General features: G+C 39.8%; 1 protein-coding gene across 1 annotated transcript in view; it reads right to left on the reverse strand.

Moving 5' to 3' along the window:
* LOC118156218 (chondroitin sulfate proteoglycan 4-like) overlaps window positions 1-21,995 on the reverse strand; it is a 33,099-nt gene extending 11,104 nt beyond the window's left edge. The window contains exons 1-7 of the mRNA XM_035310091.1: window positions 21,826-21,995; window positions 15,293-15,456; window positions 11,113-14,679; window positions 9,772-10,242; window positions 8,843-9,019; window positions 3,700-3,898; window positions 18-149 (exon numbers count right to left, since the gene is read on the reverse strand). Of these exons, the coding sequence (XP_035165982.1) occupies window positions 18-149; window positions 3,700-3,898; window positions 8,843-9,019; window positions 9,772-10,242; window positions 11,113-14,679; window positions 15,293-15,456; window positions 21,826-21,901 (4,786 nt within the window). The 5' untranslated portion in view covers window positions 21,902-21,995. The remainder of the gene's footprint in view (window positions 1-17; window positions 150-3,699; window positions 3,899-8,842; window positions 9,020-9,771; window positions 10,243-11,112; window positions 14,680-15,292; window positions 15,457-21,825) is intronic.
* Window positions 21,996-25,302: the final 3,307 nt, after the last annotated feature.

Consider the following 25,302-nt stretch of genomic DNA (forward strand, 5'->3'; position numbering starts at 1 on the left):
AGGTGTTAAACACAGACCTGGAAAGACTCCGAGTCCTTTGTTCACTTCAAGACTAATGACTAGAGTCCGGGCTGTGATGCTAAAAATCTGTCGTGGTGCAAAGTTCAAGCCATCCGTTACCTGAAAGTTGAAGCCTCCAGACATTGCTCCTGTAGATAACAAAAACATAATTTTATTTTTTAATCTTTTATTTTTTTTTCTATTTTTCATTCAAACACATAGACACTAGACACCTTTTGCTGTAGGCTACAAGTGAAATAAATTCAAAGTCATTCTAAAGCAGTTTTTGATCAGCAATTTTGTATCTTAACTGGAATTACATAAATTCATAATGCAGAGAACAGCACACCAATGAGGAACTACTGGCTATTACTTACACTGAAAGCCATACATACCACAGCTACAAATAAGCAGAGTGCACCTTCCCTTTTTTCCTCACTGACCTCAGCAGACATGATACCCAGTTAAACTTGGAGACACACTGGCTCCCAAATTTTCTCCTCTTTTAACATCTTAGGAAGGACCCAAGCACTTAAGCAGTCATTTTTGACATAGAAGTAATTTTGGGAGAAAAACTACTAGAATATTCTTTCATTTCAATTTGCATTTAAAGGACTGGATCAAATCACATGTTGTTTGTTTTGCTTCTTTGCTCTCCTTCAGCTTTGTTGAATAGGATATGTTGTCACAGCTTAAATTATTTCAGAGGTTATGTTTACTCATAATAAATGCACATTTTTTTCTTTAATCTTAACACCTATATGTACTTTGGCACACAGTAATGGCAAAATACCTCCAGGAGACTGGGCAGATTCCTGTAGAAGTGCATCTTTCAAAACTGACTTACTGAGGGTTTAGTGCTTCCTACGACTGGCTTTATGTTGACAGTGCCAGAGTGTTTAATTAGGTAGAAAGAGAGAATAAAAAATTAAAACATTAACTGTTGCAAATGGTTACCATTACCCTCCTGCTTGTTTTGCCTAATGTAGGTATGAGATATTGCTACATGAACATGTATCCTGAAAGTGAAATGTTGCCACGGATTTTAATTTAAAGATCAGAACTCCTTGCCTAACTCTAAATTAACCTATCAGAAGAATCAAATGTGGGTTCTAAGATTATAGTTCACAGCACCCCTAGGCAATGCTCTCATATTCAGCCAGGCACCAAAGCAGCTCTGAAAAATCATGCCTTACCATTTTCTTATTTTAAAAGTATTTTCTGATGTTTTCTTTTCATAAAAATGTACAAGCACTTAAGAGTCTACTAATTGCCTCAAGCTGGTCAAAAAAGGTTTACTCAGCTTCATTTATTTTTTTGGCTAATGTAGAGCAACTGTCTGATTGACACAATCAGACATTTTGTCATTGACAGAGTCAGGAAGAGAACTAAATCCTGCTGCTAGGGTGGAGCATGTATTGTTTTAACACAATTAATTTTTAAAGGGATATCTGATCAGAGGTGATAAAAAGGACACCAGAATGAGTGTTGTAAAAACTGCACTGAGAAGACACTGAGGCTTCAGAATTTACACAAGGTCATTTCAGTCCTGTCCTGAGAAAAAACAGTGGCAGGGTTTAAGGGCAGACCCCAAACTGCAAAAGCTGGGCAGGATCACCCTGGAGGGAAGGGAAGGTGGAAAAGGGAAAGCATTCTCACACTGAAAGAGTGATACAGAAAAGGAAAGGTATGATCTGGTTCTGCATTATGCTATAGCAAACAAAAGATTTAAGGGGAAAACCTAAGAACAAAGGGGTAGATTTGAAACTCACAGCAGACAATAAGCCTAAGGTAATTCACAAGACAGCAAAGATGAAGGGAAAAATTTACGAAGACTAATGTTAAAGGCATAAAAGCAATCTTTCTTTTGTACTGTAAATGACCCTGAGGATAGAAAGCCAGTGCCATGTACAGTTAAAAAAGCCCTCTGACAGCTGTAGCAAGCAATGCCAGTGGGTGGAAGAGTCAGCCGAGAAGATGCTGCACTGCCCCTTGGAAAGGCTGACAGTGAGTAGGAGAAGTAGAAGCCAGGCTGTGGAGAACAAGAAATGGGCGTACTTCCCAGGAGGAGCCAAGGAAGCTCATAGACAACAGAAGACTGAAGGTGACAGAGCAGTTGAAAAGGAGGTTAAGAAGCATCATGACACCAACAGGTAATGGAAGGCTCCAGGACAAGGCTGGGAAGAGGAAGATCAGCAGAGCAAGCACACTTACAATAACAGTCCAGGCTGAAGGAGGAAAAAATCTCAGATTGAGGAAGGAAAAGAAGTGAAATGTCAAGAGTACTTTCTGAAACACTGAAGGTGATGATGCTGCCAGAGCAGCTGCAAGAGCTGATGCATGAACTGGGCAATTTTACATTTCAGATTTACTGTACATCCCACGCTCCCACTCACTGAAAAATGAAATTTGCTATTGTTTTTACTTTTGTTAATCAAGATTCACTTCCTAAGGCTACAGATGTGCATTCACCCTTTCTGGAACACAGAGTGAATTAATTTCCTCACACTCAGACTACCATCTTCCTACCACCACTGAAGTTTTTACATATCAAAGCCTCTCTTGGGAAAACATAAACAGCTTGGCTCACTTTTGCTATGTTCTTGACCTTTCATCTCCTGACCAAATTATTTGAGTAGGATAGTAACAGCTCACCAACAGCTGCTTGTAAAGCAACTTCAGCAACACATATGCACTCAGCAAGACACTGCACTGGAAGAGCACTTTAGAGCACTTTAACCTGCAGCAAGCCTCATGGAGCCTTGTGTTGCATGTGTTGTACAGACCTGAAGTGACTGTGGGATCCAAGGGAGACCTGGAAGTAATTCCACCTCACCCAAGGGCTGGTGAGGCAGTTCTGGACCTCTTCCGTCTCCTTGCCCACAGCAGAAAAGTTTATTCCCTTTCTAGCACCTCCTTTCTTCTCCTTCCAGCTGGTACAATCCAGTTATAGAGCTGGGGCAGGAGAATAGCAGCTACTGCCTCATAAAAGCCCCACGTGTTCCTCAGACTGGAACCCCACTGGGATGTTCATTCCTGCAGCTTCTAAGCACTGCTGCCACTTAAGGATCTAGGAGGCTACTCTGACTTCTTTCATATGGCCCACACATTCTTTCTGTAGCAGCAGCATAAATAACCCAATCTCTAGCTCATACCACTGCCGTAAAAGAGTCAATGGTTAAAGCTGAATTCATTCACAGCCTGAAGGGAGGTTCACATTACCCAGGTGAGCCATGACTTTATTGCCCTGAGCTCCTTAGGAACATGAGTGTACTGTGACATGTATCTGAGAGACTGCCAGTCTGTGAATAACTCAGCAGTGCACCAAGACCAAAAAGAAATTAAAAAAATCAGATGATTCTCAATGACAATGGTCAAAACAACGGTTCAAAACATTGATTTTGTATCTCTAAAAACTGCATGGTGATGTTCCCTTAGTGCAAACAAAGGATTCAGTAAGAAGACTGCTACCAGCTGAACCACTAGTACTTCTTCCAACAGAACACCAGGCTTTCTTGGTGAGCATATATTTAAGTGTGTGGGACCTTCTCTGCTCTCTTGTGAGACCATGTATATCACATAACTAGCAGCCTGAGATTTTTGTGACATGACAAGGAGATTCTCAAAGGATTACAAACACAAATAGACTGAATAGGAGCAGTATACTGTCAACAGGTGGTATTTTTTGAAACTACATACCACTGTGTACAAATAACAGCTGCCCTTCCAGTACATGAGCCTGAGTAAAACTAAGGATGCTCTTGTTTGGATAATCCTTCAGAGCCAAGTGCCCATTGTTAGGTGGAGTAATTGAATATATCAGTTCTGACGGTGAGGAGTCCTTATCTTCTGCATAGAGGTCATCAGCAGTTATTTCTGTGACTGAACCCACCCAGACCTAGAAAAACAAAAATAAATAAAAAATAAAGAATAAGAAATGCAAGTATATGAAACAAAGAAGACATGCCCCTCCGCCCCCTCCAAAAAAAAAAAAAAAAAAAAAAAAAAGATTTATGCTGTACAGCACTAGCACTAGCTATGCCAGCACTAGCTATGACAGATTTCCTTATTGTCCATCCAAATTTCTGATCATGGACTGGAGTGGTTAATGCTGACGTGGTTTTCAAAAAACAAGATCACAAAATAAGACAAGCAAACATATACTCCATCAGTTTCGGTTTTTGAAAGCTGAAGCACAAGTGCTCTATTTGTCAAGCACCACCCAAACTCTTACAAACAAAACAAAACTGTATTTTGATAACTCAGTCAAGGAGTTGCCATCCAACACATACACATGAATGTCATGTACTTCACAGCAGTCACAGCATTCAATACACTCCACTTTCACTAGCAAAAGAAAGAAGAAAGAAGAAAGAAAAACATTCCAAGGACAGCACAATCTCTAATACAAATGGAACACTTGTTGCTGCATTATTTCCTTTTAACAGTGCATTAAAAGCCCTTTTTTAGTGTACCAAACTAACCACAGAGATGCTCAGTCTAGTGGCAGAGGAAAGAACCATCACCTCTAACAGCTGCTTAGCGCTTTGCAAGGTCATGCAGACAGACAAAATAAATAACTAGTATTTGGGAAGATGCTTCAAAACCTAGTACTTATTTCTAGTACATCAACATGCTTGGTGTTTTTTTGTTTTTTAGCTTAAGACACACACAAACTGACATTCTTTTTTTGAGCAGAAAGAACTGATGTCTCAGCTTCATTCACATCTCATTAGATCATTTCTTATCTGGAAACGATAAACAACAGCTCACTTTACTCTTCATCTCTATATATAGTTAGAATATAGACAAAAGTACTAACAAAGGACAATATGTATTTATCTCAAAATGAAGTAAAATTTCTAAATATTCAGAATGTCCATGTCAATTCTTTCCATTCAGAGTCCATATCACAGTGTATAATCTTAAAAGTCTGAGCCTTTAAAAAACTTATCCTGAGGTTCAAAACACACACTACATCATTCCTCTCTGTCTTCCTAGGGCCTCACATAACAAATATTTGGTAGAAACATCATACCAAGTGATTAAAGAGGAAATATGATCCTTGAAAAAAGGGCACTTCTGCCAGAAACAAAATCATCAGTCGGATTTTTCCTTAAGTATCAATATTATTTTTAATAAAAACTATGGATGAATCCCTGTTGTTTTTTTTTTTAAAGTCATTGGGATTTTTGACATGACACTTCAATAGAAGAAAGATTTTGGCCTAGATTGTGTCACGAAATATGTTCCACAGGAGAAGAGATACTAAGATGAAATTATATATTTTCTAATTAGGAAGATAAGTTTGGAAATATATGTGTTACATTTTGTAGTAGAAAACGTCTTGCAACCAGAAAATTGTTATTTTCTCCCTTGAAATATGTATTTCTCTGAAATGTAATTACTAGTATCTAAGTTTGATGGAAGATGCCACCTGTGAAAACACAAGATGAGAACTAAGCAAAGGCTGATTGACCAAAAGCAGCACCAAATGTCATCAGTGCCACTGGTTTCATAACTAGACCTTTTGACTCATGTCAGTAGCACTCAATTCAGACTATTCTGCACAGAAAATAAGACGTCACATACAGTATATGCAAAAGCATAAGAAAGGACCATGCAAATATTGCATATGACTCAGGTTAAATGTAAGTTTGAAAAAAAAAATCTCTTATTAAAGGAAAATTTCAGCTTTTTTTCCTATAAAGCCAGTGTTTATTTCAATTGTTCCAGCACACTAACACAATGCTTTCAATGCTTTTTAAAGTACTGCACATGCTGAGGTCCTCTGTGACCCGTAACATGATCCTCAAGGAATGAAAGGAGATACAAGATCTGCAAAGGGCTGTAGGGAAGCAGACACTCAGAGTGCTGCAAATACTGTGCAAGTGGCTTATTTTCCACATCTGGGAGCGAGCCCTCCTTGAAGGGCACCATGAAAACTGTATCTGAACTTCTAGGATGTAGCAATACACTAATTGTGCATTTGCCTAACATTCCACAGATATGGTCCAAAAAAAGGTTCACGACCCTGACCGCTGGGAAATAAATCCATTCTGCTCTGCTTACAGCATTCAGCTTATCAGTTATTCCTTCCGTGCTACATACGCCACCAGACACTCTATATTCACAGCCATTTTAAAGCTCTAGAAAGTGAATGATTTAAAGGAAAAAAAAAAAAAAAATCAGTGTTTGATTTTAAAAAAAAAACAAATCTATTGTTAGGAAAATATGGCCCTCTTGTGGCAACAAGATGATGCAGTCATTTCAGAGCATCACTACTGATAAATATGTCTAAATGCAGAAATAAATTGAGCAAATAAGGCCCGGATACTGATTATCTTGGAATTACCACATTATTCTTTCCTGTTCCCACTACAGCAAACAAACAAAACATAAAAACAATACAACCAACCAGAATTTTAGGAGATGATGTATAAATTGCTATATATGAATCCCACAAGCATTTATTGTTTTAATGGAAAAGCTGTAAAATAAATGCAAGGATTACTGGCATGCACAACAAAAGCTATCACTAGAATAAAACTTTCTGGATCTCATATGTTATGTTAATGTAAATACTTCAGCATGTCATAAATTCTCAGCCAAAGGTTAAAAAAAATAAAAATAATAAATAAATTACTTTCACTTCCTAAAGAAAACCATAAACAACCCCAAAAAATATTTGGTTGTGTGTCCTTTGAGACTCTCTGTGGTGTTCATAACCTCAACATATACAATGGACACAGTGGTTTGAATAAGGGATGTTAGAGATGCCTCAAAAGTACTGCCTTTTCGAAAACAATACACGGTTCATTACTCAACATTCATGCACCACTAGCAGTGTCCTTGCAGAGCAGGGTCTGCTTGGCTAGAACATCAGGCCAGCAAGTACCTTCCTACACAGGAATGCCCAGCTCATCTCAGTGTTTAGCAGCACTATTTGGGATGTGCGAGGATGCTCTGAAGAAGGATGATCTTAATGTGTATTCCTCCCAGTACATAACTCATCTGCCACCTTTATTTCAGCATGCACAGGAATCCAACATATGTATGTTATTAGGTACACGCTCGTAACAAAACTAAAGCTTATTTCTCAGCAAAAGCTTACGCATGACTGGCAGAGCCACAGGCGCAAAGGCAACATCATGGCTCTGGATATGCAAACTGCCTGCACAGCAGAGAGGACCAACTTTGGGTAAGTTCAGCTGTTTTATCATTGTTCTTGTGAAGCCCAGACTTAAAAGCCATTTTTAGAAAAAGCCACGGGATGTACTGCAGTGCACTACGCTGGCTCAGTGCTCTGAACAGACGGCAGTTCAAAGCCTGCACTGTACCAGAGGGGAGACACAGAAAGAGACCAGACTGACATACATCCCCCATACTCAACACTACAATGTGCTGTGCTGATACCTACCGAGTACTAATGTGATTAATTTAACCAAGGAAGATTTTACTTTACCACTTGAATGCTAGTGAATAGTTTGCCCTTCTACCGGCACTGGGTAGGGTGTCCTGTGCTGTGGGCATCTGCAGATTATCACAGGCTTGCTGCCATCACTGTGAAGATGCACGGTATTACCACTACTGCTGCTTAAAAATTACATCTTTTCTCCTGCAAAAATGCTGCATACACAACTCAAGGCTACGCTCATCTCCACAGCAACCCATTCTACCTAAGCAACATGACTAAATGTGTAAAATTAAATTCATGCTATAGGTGCCACCAACTTTTAAACTGCAGCATTGCGAATGATGCAGCCTCAAAATAACCTGATGGGGAAGCAGGGAGGAAGGGGTATGAGGAAGAATGAGAGGATAAAAGAAGAAAAGAACAAAAGAAAAAAAAAAAAAGAAAAAAAAAAAAGCACTGAAGTACTGAAGTGACAGTAGTGACTTTTTTCATGACTAGAAGATTAAAGCCAGCTATGGTTATTAAGGGCAAAAATTGTAGCATCAGCCTACAATTTTATAATTTTCTTCAGTAATTGGCAGGGGGAAGGAACTAGAAACAAGTTAACACATGGCTTTTTTTACCTCACTGTATCAAACAATAATAGCTTCAGTGTCTGCAATAATACCTCGGTGACCTCTACCAGCCTAGATTTTTACTGACTGCATTGTATTACTATATAGTTAGAACTTTTTTACAGGCTGTGAAAGTCTTACTAAGGGAACATTCCTGTTCTGTATCAGGAATACCCAACATGTAGTCAATTATCTAATGATGTACAAGTGAGAATGCTGCTCTCTTCTTCTGTTCTGTCCCACTGGGGGTTTAGGGAAGAGCAAACTGGGGGTTCAGGGAGGAGCAAGCAGCAGGTTGCACCTCAGCAGGTCTGACCTTCAGTATATTTAATAGCAAGATGAGCAGAAGCTGAAAGCCATGCAAAGAGGTTTACACTCTGTCACTGTTCTTGGTACTTTTCTTAGCTGTCTGTATTAACATCCCTGAAGACACCCTAGCGAAGAACACAGAAACACAATATTGCTCGAGGTACAAGCTGCCCAACCCCAAAAGCCCAAAAGCCCAAGAGACTTCATGTATCCTTAAAGTTACAAGAAAGCTCAGTGGGCCCTCTAGATAATCTTAGTCTGCTTTACACTACAGAAGCAGAAAACATTCTTAATGACCTCTCCTAAACATTTCTCATTCTTCACCCTAAATACCAATTACCCATGTACTCTATCCCTTCATTAAAACTATTGAATTTAAATCCCAGGACTACATTTATTGCACTGAATATTCCAGTAGATACAAACCTCACTTTCTGTAAATGAAAGTAAATTCAATGATATCAGATTAGAAATCAGTATTTTAAAATGATCACAGACCTACCTGAAGAATTCTGTTAACTTTTATAACAGGAGCTTCATCATTTACTGCTTTAACTGTTACAAACACAGTCTGGGGCAAACTTTGTTTCCACAGTTCTGTGTTATTTACCATAACAGTAAAATTGTCTGTCAGTTCCTCGCTGTCATCATGAACATAGTAGATTAATTCTTGTTCCACCTGAAAAATAGAACAAGCTGAAAAATGAGGAAGCTAAAAGAAAATGAATGTGATATTAAAAAATAGAAGCATGTAAATCTAGTCATGCCGATCTGGATTTATAGCCTCAACTTTTTATGACTTCCAAGAATTCATTTGTACTCACCTTCAAGGAAAAACGGAAAATCCAATCCCACTGTGTTTACCACAACATTTCCTTGGAGTTATAAACTGAAAATAGTGAGTAGTAGCAGATGGTAACTTATATAATTTTGCTTCTTAGAACTAACAAACTGAAAATTAGCTTATCATGCATACACACATTCTCTTTGAGCAAACAAATAACTTTAAAAATATACATATTGTTTCCACTTCCCTCCTTGTTCAATCTACATAACATTTCCTCTGGTCGGCTCTTTCCAAGATGTACCCACTGCCTGCCTTAGGTTTCCAGAGTTCCAACATCTTTTACCTAGCATGAGCTGCTCAAGAGTTTCTAACGATTATAGCACACTAGTATGTGTGACCAGTGGCACACAAGGAACTGATGGGGTAGGCCACTAAAACTGGCCACCTACCTCTCTACACAAACTGACAAGAGAGCAACTGCAGCTGCTCTCTTTGAGTTGCAGATAGCAACTGCTATCTTTGGTACAAAAACAAAGCTCAAACTCATGCATCTCACCACCTCCCACCAAGCCCTCCCACTTCAGACAAAAATTCACATTTAGCAATGAATCTTTACTACAGCACAGTGCATCTAAACACATTACCTGTTTTCTGGTAAATTTGGTTAACTTTATTCCAGGAACACGAGAATTTTCAATATAACCATGCTTTGGCTGCTCAACTAAAATAAATTCACAGCTGAGTCCTGCAAAGTGTCTACTAGAAATTTTTAGATAGTCTTCCACCAGGGCTTTTGAGCCGCCTTCAGTTACTGTGAAGTTCTGTACTTCCAAGGGAATCACTCTGGGAATGATGTCTACAGAGATTTCAATTCCACTCACTGTCTGGACACCATTGGTCACGTCCAGAGAAAAATGGTCATTTAGTTGGTCAGAAACAGTCTGCACATACTGAACCTTGCCCTCATCAACATCTTGCTGTGTGAAGGTCAGAACTGGCTTTTGGTCGGCACCCAGATAACTTCCTTCTGATGAAAATTTCCGAATGTATCCATGTACTGGAAGCTGCCTTACTGTGAACACAATCTCAGATGAAGAGCTGTTTTCATGAGCAACCTTAAATTTGAAAAACACACCCCAAGATTATTTAAACAGAAACATGAGAAATTATTTACCTTCTTCTGAATTTCTCGTTTTTAATACTGGGATTGTCTACCTAATTGGCATCCTTAGGTTACAGGTATATCTGCTCATTTCTAATATATAAAAATTCTTTAAGTACACATGCATTAAATAGCATGGGAGTATTTCGTAACTCTGAATGTTCTGTAAATTTTGAAAGAATACACTGTGTACTTAACTAATTGCCTAAGAACTGTAGACTCCTGCTTGAAATGAAGACTTCAGCCAGCACAGCAATGTGCTGCAGCAGCCCCCTCGTGGTGGTTACTGTAAGGCCACATGCAAACAATAGGGAGGAAAATATTAAACAGCAAGATACAACCTCTTGTTAATGATTTAATCTTTTTTAAATCTTGTGTCCAATCATCTGTGGTAATGGGGATAGCTCCAAACTGAATGAAATGAAAATCCCTTCTTCCTTGGCACATCCCACCAGTTCAGCTAATGAACATACATACAAATAGTTGACACAACTAAAGCAAATATACAAGTAAAGCATCTACAAATCTTAACTTTCTCGAGCACCAGTATGTAACAGAGTCAAAGACTACAGTTAGTCCTTCTCTTTCTTTAACATAACTGGTTTTCTTCCCTCAGAATGGAAGCTAGCTAGTGTCAGTTTCCTAACAGAATCAAGCATCCAGAACAAAGACATGCCAGTGAAAACCAAAATGAGTTAAAAACGAACGATAGTTTTGGTGAACATAGAGAGTACAGACTACAATGGCTGACAAAGCAGAGAAGAAAACTCTTTACAAGACTGGAGAAATGGACAACACAGTTAACTTAATACAGTTAACTTACTTGCAGCTTTCCTTTACTGATTTTAACTGGTTTTCCTTCTTCAACTAAGAGATTGTTATTGTTCACAATCCTCGGTGGCCACTGATGACTTTCCAAATATATGCGAACATGTACTCCAGCATCCAGAAGGACATCTTTAGCATGGACTTTAAAGTTAAATGTGTCAATTAGGTTGTTGCTGTCATCATGCCTGTAGGTCACATATCCCTTTATCAGATCAAGTTGAGTGAAGGAATCCATCATTAAATTATTTACACATATTCTTCCATATTTTGGGAAAGTGGATATCTCGTAGGTAATCTCATTATCATTTCGGATGTCTTGGTTTGTAACAGCACTTAGGTTAGCTGTTTTAACAACTTCTTCTTTTCCTTTTTGAACCAGCAGACCCGTATTATTTGCCAACCTAACATAAGGATCAGTGGCATTAACTTCTAGAAGGAAAGATGTATAGTGCTTGCCATCCGTCACAAAGAGCACAAAACGCCCAAAATCTGCACCACGGTGTAAAAACAGGACTTGCTTTTGCTCCAGGTCTGCTTGCCTGAATTGGTAGAGTCTGTGCAATGTATCATTTGTTAGCACCAAATCCCCATTGGAAATGCCACGTCTAGTGTACAGCAACTGTCCATCTTCAAAGTCAGAATCAGGATCGTGATAGCAAAGATCTGCCAAAGTTAACAATCTCTGACCATTTCTCACTACGTTAAATACTTTATCAACTACACGTACTGGTTTTTCATCATTCTTCAGCTGGACAGAAATGTTGAATCTAATTTCTACTGACAAAGATCCTGCTTCTGGATCAAAGTTCGCCCACTCCCCTGATTCTTCACTGAAAGCTCTGACAAGAAATTCATCAAACACTGTCTCAGAATCATCATGCACATACATAAGGCGCTTATCACTTATATCTTCATTAGTGAAAGTGGTAAGATTGTCATTACTCTCAAGTGACCCTGAAAAATTAATGAGTTTTAATTTCCCATGCTTAGGAAACTTTAAAACTTTATATTTGAAAGTTTTATTATCCAGCGTTTGCACAAACAATTTTGTGCTTGTTATTAATTCTCCTTCACCTTCAGTAACAGTCAAGCCATTGTTAATCAACATAATGTTGCTGAAATCTGATTTGATGCAGACTTCGAATTCATAGAATTTTGATTCCAGATATTTTGTTGAAATGAGGAATTTAAATGAATCACGTTTGTCTTCGTGGTATCTGCTAGTTAAATCATATGCCACTTTTTGATCAGTAATATCTTTCTGGCTAAAGACTGAATATTTTTTCAAAAGCTGGTCATGAAGCAGCATTTGTCCACTCTTTGGTAGGGACAGTAGTTTAAAATGAATCTCATCTTGAGGTATTTCTAGATCCACAAGCACAGCAAAAAGATTATCTGAATTCAAGTACTTCTTTTTTGATTTTTCAATTTCTAGAGGAGTATATTTCACTAAGTTGTACCTTAACCATTTCACTTGGACTGGAAACACATACTCTTCACTGATTCTGTTTCCTATGCTAACTTTGAATTTAAATTGGTCAGTAACATTTTCCAGCTGAACTTCTTTAAAAGTGCTACAGTATCTCACACGGCTGCGCTGAACAGAGCGTTGAGAAAAAGAGCTGACTTGCTTCCATTCCCCCTTTGAATGCTGCCTTTGGACTTCCCCAAACTGGGGCGGCTCTGTGATCTCATACCGTATCTCCAGCTCCTGGAGGTTGGCATTTGTTTCAACTGCCAGATGATAAGGTGTGATCAGAGCTGCAGCACCCTGCAACAGTTTTATTCCTGAGCTGCTGACAACTTTGTAATCCATAGGAACTGCCATGACACGTAACACAACAGTGTTGCTCACTTTCTCACCATCACTTGCCCTCAGAACAATCCTCGAGTTCTTGACACCTGTGTGAACAAAGAAAATATTGCCTTTTCTTAAGTCCTCATTAGAAAAAGTAGCAATAGCTTTTCCAGGATGCTTTGAATTTTCTAAAAATCCCGCATCTGCATTCATATTTCCAAGAACGGAAAGACTGAGGTCCAGAGGATCTGTATCATTATCTAACACTTTTACCAGGTCACTAGTCAAACGTTTCTTTGAGTTCTCTAACAGAAGAAGTACATTTCCCTCTGGTAGTGTGATCTCAGGAGCATCGTTTACTGGAATGACAGTAATGCCAAACACATACTGCTCATTTCCTTGCAAATACAGGGGCAGAGTATTTCTGCTGCTGGCAGAAATGGAGAAATTAAAATGATCATAAGTGTCCTCAGAGCCACCATGGACGTACAGAATCTTCCCTTGCCACAGGTCCTGCATAGTAAATGCATTTACCTCCTGCACAGCTTCAATATCCAATTTCAAGTTCCCATGTGAGGGTGGTTCCTTTACTGCAAAAAGAACTTGTGATTGATGGATCCCAAGTTTCTGAAAGTCTAAGTTGACTTTAATATGTTTAGATTCAAGTGAAGCTTGTCCACCCTCTAGCACAATCAAGTTTCTCAGAACTAAAAGGTGATTTTTATCTCCCTGGCCCAGAGAGACAGAGCTTTCAGGGGAAATGGCAAATGTTGGGGTTGCTTTCACAGTAGCATATTTTGAAGCCATCTCTAAAGTAAGATTTGTACTAAAAGCACTTGCCGTTTCACATCCAGCTGAAATGTCCTTTGTTACCACAACATTCTTCAGTGATTTCTTTTCTGAATTGACTTTTAGGTCTCTTAAGCAACCTTTGAAGGACCCTCCTCTGGCATATTTCCCAGACACTGAGGCTAGCTCTAACTTAATTGCTTCTGATCGTGTACTGTCATCTACACCACCTACAAAGAGAGACCCCTTCAGAAGCAGCTTGCGTTGCGGAGGGAATGATTTTTTCACAGTTTCTTCATCCAATGTCAGCTGTAAATATTCTGTGGTAAATTTCAGCTTCACATAGTGCCAATGACCATCATTGACTGTCATACGAGAGGAAAGCTGGGTTCTACTTTGATGCCTTCCAATACAGGCTTTAATTAATCCATCCTCCATTTCCATTGCAATGAAATCTTCTGCTTGTCCAGGATGATAAAGCAGCAAGCCACGTGCAGCTGAGGTTTGCAATGCATACTCCAAGATTCCCTCACCATCAACATTCCACAATGGGAAAGAAACGTAAGATCTGGAACTGAAGAAACTGATGGGTTCATCTTCACCTGCAAAGAATTCATCACTGCATCCCACTGAAACTTCATGAATATTTTTAAAGCCAGCAGAAGGTCTCAGGGGCATCAGGATGTCTAGCTGATTAAATGACACATCATCAATACATCCTCGAAAGTTGGGCATTGCTCCAACAAGGTAAGGAATGTCAAGTTCACTAGTACCACCTACATAGAATCCATGATCAATATTTAAGTCATGGAGAATTCCAGGCATTTTTGCACTTGTTCTATCATGTTTGTCAACTACCAAGGTGACATTATCATGTTCATGATGCAGTTCAACCAGATGCCAAGCTAAATCATTCAGCTGAGATCTTTGCTGAGAATGCAGTACTCGTTCCCCCATGCCAAAGTTAATTCTCAACTGCAAGAGACAGAATATTAAAAATGCATCAAAATCCAAAGTAGTATTTTTTACAATCATATATCCATATAGACTTAAATAATTAATTTTCATAAATTTTCATATTTAGCATATCATTTATAAAATGTAAATGTGGAAAAAAAATCCCAGTAAAATTTTGTCTGGATTTACCTGCCATCACAAAATTGACTTGGGTAATTGCAGAAGAGGGAATGAACTACAGACCAGTTCTTCTAGAACCAACAGCTACTGAGAACCCATATGACAATGATGTTTCAAGAACGTGCCTTGCAAAATAACTATTATTTGGAACCAACATTTTCTAAGATGCTAACAGCATTAAATCTAAAATTTTGCCCTTACTGAACCTCATGCCTTGAACAGTGATCTTGATCTTAGATCTTCTAGAGATCTAGAGGCTTCTAGATAACTAGCTTTTTAATAATTATCATTGTAAGAAACACATACCATGCTTTGAAATTATCAATTATATTATACAAATTTTCCATTCTTTTTACTGTAAGCTTTGAGAATTGTTACAGACAACAGCTTGAAGAAAACACTAAACAATAGAGGCTACGCATTTCTTTTTTACCATAGCTACAAATCTTACCTGCAACTTCCCTGACTGTAGCTCCATCAAACAATAATCTGTCTTCCCAGCTGCAAGAAAGAGCATTCCATGTGGCTTGCTTGTTCGAAACCGCAACTGTAAGGTTGTCTGTGAGGATGTTTCTGCCTTCTTCAATGCCACAAAGCTATCTCCATAAAATGACACTAAAAGAAAGGAAAACAAGCAGATTTAGTCACACACGCAGAATTTCTTTATGCATATATTAAAAACTCTTATTAACTCTCCATATATTTATTTATATATGTATAAAAATAGACCTCATATATTGAATTCACCCAGTTCAAGCAACTGGGTAAGAGTCCTGTGGCCATACCAGTTTGGACAAGAACTGAATATAGCCCAGTATTGTATCTCCAACAATGACCACAGGGAATAATGGAAGGAGCATATTTAACATTTTCCTTCAAATACTCTCCTAGTTTCCAATTACTTTTTATTTCAGATGTGTTCATGAACTTGTCACAGTATGTCTGTTTTCTAATTGCCAAAGGATTTCTCTCTGAAGTACTCATCTAGTTTCTCTTTGGGCACATGTAAACATCTTCATCTTTAAGATGTTTCCCTATGTCTCTGTCAGAGACATCGTCTGTCCCCTCTGATAAGACCCCCAGGTCTCCTGCCACCTGCAGAACCATATCCTTTCAGATGTTCTCATGTGTCTCTTTCCAGGTTGAAGTGTCCTAGCTTGCTCTCTTGGTTCCCATATGCAGCCTTCAACCATCTCTGCTGCCCTGCTGCCCAGTCACTCAGTTTTGTACAGAATTCCTGCAATACTTCACTCCCTTCTTCCCCTTTACTGCCTGGAAGAACAGTAATATCAGTAAACTTCCTTATTTGACTACTCACTGCCTTTGCCGTCTCCTTTATTACTACACTGAACAGCACAAATTGCAATCGCAACTCCTGCAGAGCTCAGCTGTTAACTTCTCTCCTATGCAAAATATCTTTTACACCTTTTTCCTACCTTTTAATCTAAAACTTATCACTCAGTGCCATTTAGAATAACTAGATATGAAGTTGCAGAGAGACTTTTTTTTTTTTTTTTCAGTGTGACACTGGGCAACAGTTTGGTGTTTAAACTGCATTTCCTGAAAAAGAAAAAATAAAAGTAAGCTAAAGCTTTTGCCTTCCACAAAACACGTCAGAGTCAGAATCCATCACTGAAGGTGGGACTGGAAACTCAACATCAGCCGAGGCAGTGATCCAACACCAAAGGAGATCTTGGGCCAAGACCACCTACGCTGTCTTGGTGTGATTTCTGCTTCAGTACCCACCAAACTAGGCAGCATGTTATTACAATATAGGAATCAAGTTCCTCTTTTAGGATGATTTCTGGCTGAGATCACATTATGAGTGACCTCTGAATGGCTCTGGTGCCAGTTTCAGAAAAGGGGACATTATGTTCTGAGCCATCTGATGTCTCTTGTACCACCATGGAAAACAGGTGGAGTTCAACCAACAATACCATCCCTGAAAGCTCCCTTGACACCGTAACACATGCATTCAGCATATCATACAGGAAACAATTCCTTCGGACTGCGTGGGCAGACAATCCATTTTGCAATGTCAGTCTATGCCCCAATGGAAAAAGAAGGGTGGGAGCTGCTGATAGTAAGAGTTTGATCTAGGTCAACTATAATTTCCCTTCATGGGTATTTAAATATACTATAAATACAATAAAACAGAACAGTTCAGTTGGAAGGAACCCTCAAAGATCACCAAGTCCAACTGCCTAACCAATTCAGGGCTCACCAAAAGGTAAAGCATAGAGGTGAGGGCATTGTCCAAACACCTCCTGAACACAAACAGGCATGGGGCATCAGCCACCTCTCTAGGAAGCCTGTTCCAGTGTTAGACCACCCTCACGGTAAAGAAATTTTTCCTAATGGACAGTCTGCACCTCCCCTGCTGCAGCTCTGTGCCTGTCCTGCGCATCCTGCCATCAGTTACCACGGAGACAGACTGGCATCTCCCAACACAGATTCACAAAGCCTGAAAAAACAGAGGTCAAATCACTTGGGACACAAATTTAAAGATCTGCTCAACCTGAGCTACTGCTAATTTGTGGTCTCCATCTCCTTTCTTTCTTCACTAGAGCACACTCCCAACTCCGATAAAAAAAAAAAAAAAAAAAAAAAAAAAGAAAAAAAAAATCCCCCAGTGGACTGCGGAGTTGTATCAACAGATGTGATAAACACCAAACGTCCCTAGATGCAGGCTGAACTGCTAGTTGTACGTTCTGCAGGTCCCAACTCTATTTCTATTAAGCTAGAGGTAAAACAGCATGCAATCTCACACATAGATATAATAGGAAGTCTCCACCCTAGGACAGAATTTGAGTGATGGAAGCAAGTGCTCAGAGCCTATTAATACCAAATATAAGCTGTTGTGATATATATAGCTTTTTAAAGCTCTGTTTCTTCTGATTGTACAGCACAAGTGAAGACATTAAAAAGGAAGATGCTTTCAGAGAAAGCGTACCAAACTCCAAACTACCAAAAATAACCCATAGAAATAAATATTGGGCTCCAACACCATTACACATTTTTTTAAAAGCTAGTAATTTATACTAAACCTTTTGAATTATACACCTGCTGAGTGATGTGAAAAAAATGATAAATTAGGATAAAGTGAAGTGTCTGTTAGATGAAGCAATCTTCACTGAAAAACAATCCTTTCAGGCAGAATATTCTTACTAACATTCACCAGTATGATTAACGTTTTCTTGCAACTTTTGGAAAGGTTTACATATACTTTATCAGTGATACATCACTGATACTTTACATATACTACATCAGTGATAAAAATTACCATTTTTTAAAAAATATAATACAAATAGTAAAAGAAATTACCATTACAGTAAACCATAGGTTTCACAGAGTTCTGAAGAGCTGCACAGTGATAAGACACGAGGAAATGGCCTTAAGTTGCACTAGGGAAGGTTTAGGTTGGATATTAGGAAAAATGTTTTCACTGAAAGGGTTTTGAAACATTGGAACAGGCTGCCCAGGGAAGCAGCTTAGTCGCCTGGAGGTCTTCAAAAAACATGCAGATGTAGTACTTAGTGACACGGTTTAGGGGTGGAGTTGGCAGTACTAGGTTAAAGGTTGGAGTAGATGATCGTAGAGGTTTTTTCCAAAGTAAATGATGCTACGATTCTAGATCAGTTCTGGTTATTCAAAGCTCACTCAACCTACAGGTTGGAAAAACAAAGATTTACAGCAAATACTTTCTTAAAGTAATTTCACATTTGCTTTTTGCTTCTGATAAGTAATGACGAAGAATCAGATCAGTAGCTGATTTTTCTCACATTCCTGATTGAAACCTGGCCTCATGTTAGAAAAACTTATCATTTGTGTGTCTGCCCATTCAAACTAGATTGAACGGGCTTAAGTATACTAACCAGAACATCATTAGCCCAATGAAATGAATAATAACACCCTTACACAGGTGTAATCCGATGTTAATGTAACACTGTCTTTTACAGTCAATCTCAATGCATCTCTCTCTTGCAGGGAGAGGAAAATGTGAACCTCCTTCCAGCCTGATTCAGCAGCACTCACTAGTAATCACCTGGAAAAAGTAATAACAAAACATATCCTCACAATTAAAAATACACTCCTGCATTTTTCATTTTATCTTACAGCTGGACGGAACCATATTTAAAATATTCCATTTTTAACTAAGTATTTTCTATATCATAGATATGATCTAATTCAACCAGTGAGACTGAAAAACACTATCAGCACCACTGAATATCTTATGTCATATGGCTTGCTCAGAAATCTTTGGTGGGAAATTGGTTAAAAACCTTGTTCTAAACAAGGGGAAGAGGATTTTAACTTTAGTCTCTCGGAATTCAGGTGCGCTTCTTCCAAATATGTCTGATGACTAAATTACATGGAGATATTCATTGCTTCCTTCTCTCTTTAGCAAGGTTGCCTAAATACTTTCATGGTACCGTGTCTTAAAAGTACAAACATATTTCATTATTAAAATGCTTGTGTTCTGCTCCACTTGCCTGGTATGCAAAGATCACACCTGCACAAGCAGCCCGGGGGTGATCAAAATATTAATCAGGAGAAAAAAAAAAAAAAAACAGACGTTGTCAAACTGCACTTTGGAGGATGCATTTAGTAATGACCTGAAAGCAGAAGATACACTGATAATTACAAATACCATGGCATGGGACTGTTGGGTTAATGTTGGGAGTGCCTCTTCCCAGATCACACAGTCTAAACTACATTCTGCAACACACAGTCTCTATACTTCATAGAAAAGGAGTTTGGTTAATGAAATTTTGCTATGAGGACAAATAGAAGAAATAATGCAGCAGAATGACAGAAAGTAAACAGAGAGCCAAAGGACACTTCAAAATGGAAAAATACTACTTGTTTCTTATTCAAGCTAGTAGCAGATGACATTGCTGAGAAAGCCATTTACAGGTATTATAACCATAAGTTTGAAGTGAATTCTCAGGGCTGATTCACACTTTATCACTGTTGGATTTACAGTGAGATTTTGTGGGTTAATCAAATGCTAAGAAAATCTGTAAGCCTCTGATACTTGCACGTAATGCAAAACGTACACAAGTTAAGACACACCCCTCTGTTACATCCACATGTGCTTCACGCACCAGATTTCCAGATAAAATATAGTCCTATCGTTGAAGCACTGAACATCAAATGAACAAAGGTAACGTTAATTTCTGGTTCCATCAAAGAAACATGCCAAAGAATTGTGTGAACCGCTTAACACCTTACTTCAGTTTACTGCCTAAAAGTTGTTAGCGCTTTGTTTTCTTTCCAGACTCCAATTGTTTTTCAATTCCACACCAAGATCTTTGGGACAAGAATCTCTCTATTTCTGAGTATGGCTACAGTTATAGCAGCAACTGTAGTAAAAAGACAAGAGCTGGATTTTGACGCTCTGGCCTGGTACAGATGACAGCCCACATGGGATGGTAGAGCTCAGCATGACAGCTCCGCTGAAGCATCCTACATTGCTGCACTTGGGCTAGCACAAACAGCAGACTGTGATTCTGACATCCTACCCTGCAATCTGGAAATGTTCCCTCCAGCTCTGGATTTACCTTGCACTGCCCGGAATGCTGGGCACGGACGGCTCTTACCAGAACAGTGAGGCACGAAGTGGTTTGTCAACTTCACAAAGTACTGTTTGCAAAACCATACTGGTCGACCTAATATTACTGCCAGCAAAATCAGTGACGAAACCCTTAGACCATGCCATTTATAACAATGCTACTAGCACTAGAGAAATTTCAGTGGCAATCTGATCTCCCAGACATCTGTGATAGCTCAGAGACACTTCTATGAGCAAAAAAATATCCTCCCTAGGCTTCTTGTCCATAAAGCCTGTAAGAACACTGTTTAGAGCACCACAGATTGAAATTCTCTTGCAGAAAGACAAGAGGCATATTTCCTTTGTAACATCTGAAGTTAGTCCTTTATGATTACCAAATCAGCCTTGATTAACGTCCAAAGAACTGAAAAGTATTTTTTTAAAGTTACAATTAAATATAAGGTGTTAGCTCCTAGCAAGTCTTCTGATCTAGAGAAAACCTTCACCGTACAATCATAGACACTGAGATACTTGTAATTTCTAGAGAAAGGGAGTTATGGCAATTAGTTCATGCAACTCGGATTGCAAAGCGTACTAAACAGGTTGATTCCACTGGTCAAATATTTAAGTGGATATTTAAATAGCAAATTTGATTATTATTCCATGATGCTGTAATTATAGCTCACTTGAAGATGGAAACAAAGAAATTTCAAACTTGTTTTCGGCTGTGCCAATGGTTTTGGTGACAGCTCTCGAGTAGCACCTCTACCTGCACCACCATCAGGAAGAGTGGCAGGCCCTTGGCATGTGTGGCAAGCCAGACATAAGCTCAATTTGGTTGCCAAAATCCGAGACCCATTGTCACTGGTTGGTAATGAACATCAAGGCTTTTTGCAAGCCAGAACGGGGGAAGGAACCACAGGGCATATCCTTGCACATGCCTTTGAGCTTTTCTCATGGAACGTAATTACAGTCATACTCATGATCGTTAAAAAAAGAATTTCATGCCAGTTGTTTGGTATTTGTTTTTATTATAAAGACTCTGTGACTCTGTCAAGTACCAGCATCAGCCCTGCAGCAGGCGAAAAGAGAATCACGCCTCAGCTGACAGGCTCGGCCTCCCCTTTACAGCAACACCTTTCCCTTTCCCCCCCCAACTCCTGCTGTCGAAAACAAAGGTATTTTTGCACGCCTACTGCCAGGTAAGCCCGGCTGCTCCCACCACAGGCCTCACACGCCGGGGGCTGGGCTCGCAGCAGCGGCGGGGCGAGCCCCGGACCCAGCCCCCGAGCCTCGACCCCCGTGGGGTGCCCCTCCATGGGGGCTCCTCTCCCGCAGACGAAGCCTCACCGCGACCCTCCCCGTCCGCCAGCGCCGTGCCCGCCTGCCCGGAGCCCGGCGGCTCCCCGCGACATGGCGGCAGCCCCTACCTGCGAGGGCCGGCCGGCCGGCGGCCAGCAGCAGCAGCAGCGCCGCCAGCAGCGGGGCGCTGGGCCCGCCCGCCATGCCGCTGACCGGCCGGGCACCACCGGCCGCCCTGAGTAACCGGGGGCCCGGCCCGGAGCTCGCCGCCCTCCCCCTGCACCCAGTCCCGCCTCCCGCTACAGAAACACGGCGGGGGCGGCACCGTGCGGGTGGAGGGCCGGCCCCGGGGCTGCCACAGGCGTCCTCCGAAAGGCGGGTGGCTCCTCGCGGTTTATTTCCATGGTTTTCTTTTCCTGTGAGCGCCCAGGACGCGTTGCAGGGCTCGCCGGCGGTCCCCGGGCAGTCCCAGCTGAGCGCAGGAGTAGAAGGATGTGAAGCCCCGTGCAGAGCACTTGGCGTTTTTGTTGTGCTCCAACACTTTTCTCAAAGTCTGCCGCCATCGCTGCATCACTCAGGCTGGAGGGGGCCACTGGTGGTCAGCACTCCCAAATGTGGCCTTGTCCTCAGACGTTTCCAAGGGTCTGTTCTGGTGTCCCCTTCAGGTCATTCCTGACAAGATCACAGAATCATTAAGGTTGGAAAAGACCTTCAAGATCATCTGGTCCAACCATCACCCCACCACTAATGTCACCCACTACACCATGTCCCTAAGCACCACGTCCAACCTTTAGGCCCCTTTGGTTCTCCACCTTTAACCAGCTCTCAGGATATGCGACCCATTAACCACAGACCTGGGAATAATTAACTGACGGTCCTGGGAATGGATGGCACACACAGCTCTTACGCCGTAGGAGAGAGGTCTTAAGCACACCATGCGGGTCAGTAAACATTTCACCTGTAATTTTTATGTTTTCATTTTGTTTCAAATATTGAGTTCTGCACTGCTAATTCTCTGATGGTGCTGTGTGACTCAGATCTTCACATCTAAAAGTGGTAAACTATGGTTTTTGTACTTCAGAAAATTATTTAAGGATGGATTAATAAATTAAATTGTGCACTGATCAAATACCCTGCTGAGGGTTCTGTATACATACAAGGAAAAGAAGTCTGAAATGGACATATAACAGGTAATAAACAGCACATCACAGTGCCTTTAAAGTCCTGTCAAAGAATAGAAGGAAGTATTTTAGGTATGTTGTACGTGTCACCTTGTAAATACTGTTGCCTTTTATAATCATGAAATAAGAAGTCTTATCTACAGCTTTCTTACTAATTCTTTTTGTACCAGATACGATATGTAACTACAATGGTACTTGCATAAAGAAGTAAGTCATGTTTTGTTGTACAATAAATATATAGCGGGTAGACAAAACAAAGTGAAATGATTATAAGCTGTACAGAACTTAAACTAGACAGAGGAAAATCTGCATTTTGCACCTTATCAATGGTGCTCTGTACTTGAAAGCACAAGGTTCTAGTTTAATTTTTTTTAAGAGCATACTTGAACTACTTGTGTATAAGCCACTTATCATACTTAATTCAAATATGCAGACATACCCTCAGTTGCATACATCATCCATGCCAGGAACAGCCTTGCAGTCATAAAATTTTCTCTGATATAATCAGCTGGCAGGGTGCTTTCTAATGTGTCTCAACAGGTCAGTTATTTTTTTAACTTGTTACTCCCCTTACACATAGAACTGGAATTTGTGAGATGAAATCTTAGACTAAATAAGCAGAATAAGTAACTTAGATAATATTCCAAGGCTGCACAAATAAGGAAAGTTGTGATGGAATGAATCTCTTCTGGGTCAGCCGTCTGGTTCCTCTCTTCCTTTGAGGTTTGTAGTCATCATTTAGTCTAGATTTTCCTTAGCAATTTTTGGCAGGCTTTGCTGTCTTCACAATTTTAGAATAATGTACTTGGGGGGAAGCCATGTCCAGTGGGAAATCATAGGGAGTGATCTTCACCCAGATATTATTTAAGAGATTTATTAAAAATCTCAAAGGCAAAGACCTGATAAACTTCATTCTTTTCAGACTGGTGCTCTAAGAAGAAGATTTGTGCAAACCTTGTGAAGGAGATATTAAAAAGTATCAAGAGAGTCCAAGAAGCAAACAAGAAGGCTTAAAAAAAATAAATTAAAAAGAAAGAAAGAAAGAAAGAAAGAAAGAAAGAAAGAAAGAAAGAAAGAAAGAAAGAAAGAAAAAGAAAGAAAGAAAGAAAATATAAAGGAAAGGAAAGAAAGAAAGAAAATATAAAGGAAAGGAAAGAAAGATATAACATGGAATAAAGATCCATAATATGACTGAAGCTGGAAAAGCAGGCCTGCAGGTGCATGGCGGTGAAACTCTGTGCTTCTGATGGAAAACCTTGGGAACAAAATTGCTTTTGCACCGACCATGTGTTGCACAGGGATGACGATGTATCCCCAGTTAAGAATATTTGTCTTCTCTAACCACGTTGGAGGGCATGTAACATTTGTTTTAAGGTATGTACAATTTAAAGTCTATTCCACATTGTAGTTACACTGATACAGTCACAAAAAAGTACTCAGTCAATTAATGTTGTCTGTACCTACTGAGTAACTCAGCAATCACTGAACTAACTCTGTCATTAAGGTAATATTTTTTAGTATGCTCATTATGACATTACTTCTTGTCCAAAGAAAGGTAATCCACTCTGACATATGAGAAAGTTCAGCCTGGAGAAGAGAAGGCTCAGTGGGAATCTCATCAATGTGTACAAACAGCTGATAGGAGTGCGTGCAGAACAAGGAGCCAGACTTAGTGGTATCCAGTGGAAAGATAAAAGGCAATGGGAAAAAGAAATAATGGAAATTCCATCTAAATAGAAGAATCTTTCTCACATTGAGGGTGGTCAAACACTGTAACAGGTTTCCCGGAGAGACTCCATCCTTAGTGATCAAAACTTTGTGGGACACAGCCCTGAAAAACCTGATGTAGATGACCCTACTTTCAGAAGAGGAATCAGACAAGATAGCCTCCAGAGGTGCCTTCCAGCCTTAGTTGTGATGCTGTGACTCAGGCAGATACTTCCATGGCCATGCAAAACAGGTATTAAGAGACTTCTGAGAAAAGAAAAACCACATTCTGACAAAGGCCCAAGTGACCCTTAACTGTAAGCCACATTTTCTTAAGTCCTTCAGGAGTTCCCAGACCCAAGTCCTACTTGCTTTCAGTGAGACTTTTTTTTTTCTTTAAGAAATGTAAACCTGAATTCTTCTTTGATTTGAAGCCTTGCATCTGCAGTTCCTGACAAGCTTTTATTTATTTATTTTTGTTTGTTGGTTAGTTTGGTTTGTTGGTTTGGTTTGGGTTTTTGTTTTTTTGTTTTGTTTTTATCATCTTTGGCATTTATTACTGAAGGATTTCTTACGTCTTCAAAGTGTAAGAGGACTTGTCCCCCCCTGGTCATGCAGTCAGACAGGCAGAAATCCAGTATGTAATTTTTTCTGTTTTCTGTTTGTTCTTCTTCCTCTGTCGGATTATTCCTGTATGCCAGCTGAATATCCTGTGGT

The sequence above is a fragment of the Oxyura jamaicensis genome, chromosome Z, assembly GCF_011077185.1.
Source record: "Oxyura jamaicensis isolate SHBP4307 breed ruddy duck chromosome Z, BPBGC_Ojam_1.0, whole genome shotgun sequence".
Classification (NCBI taxonomy): Eukaryota; Metazoa; Chordata; class Aves; order Anseriformes; family Anatidae; genus Oxyura; species Oxyura jamaicensis.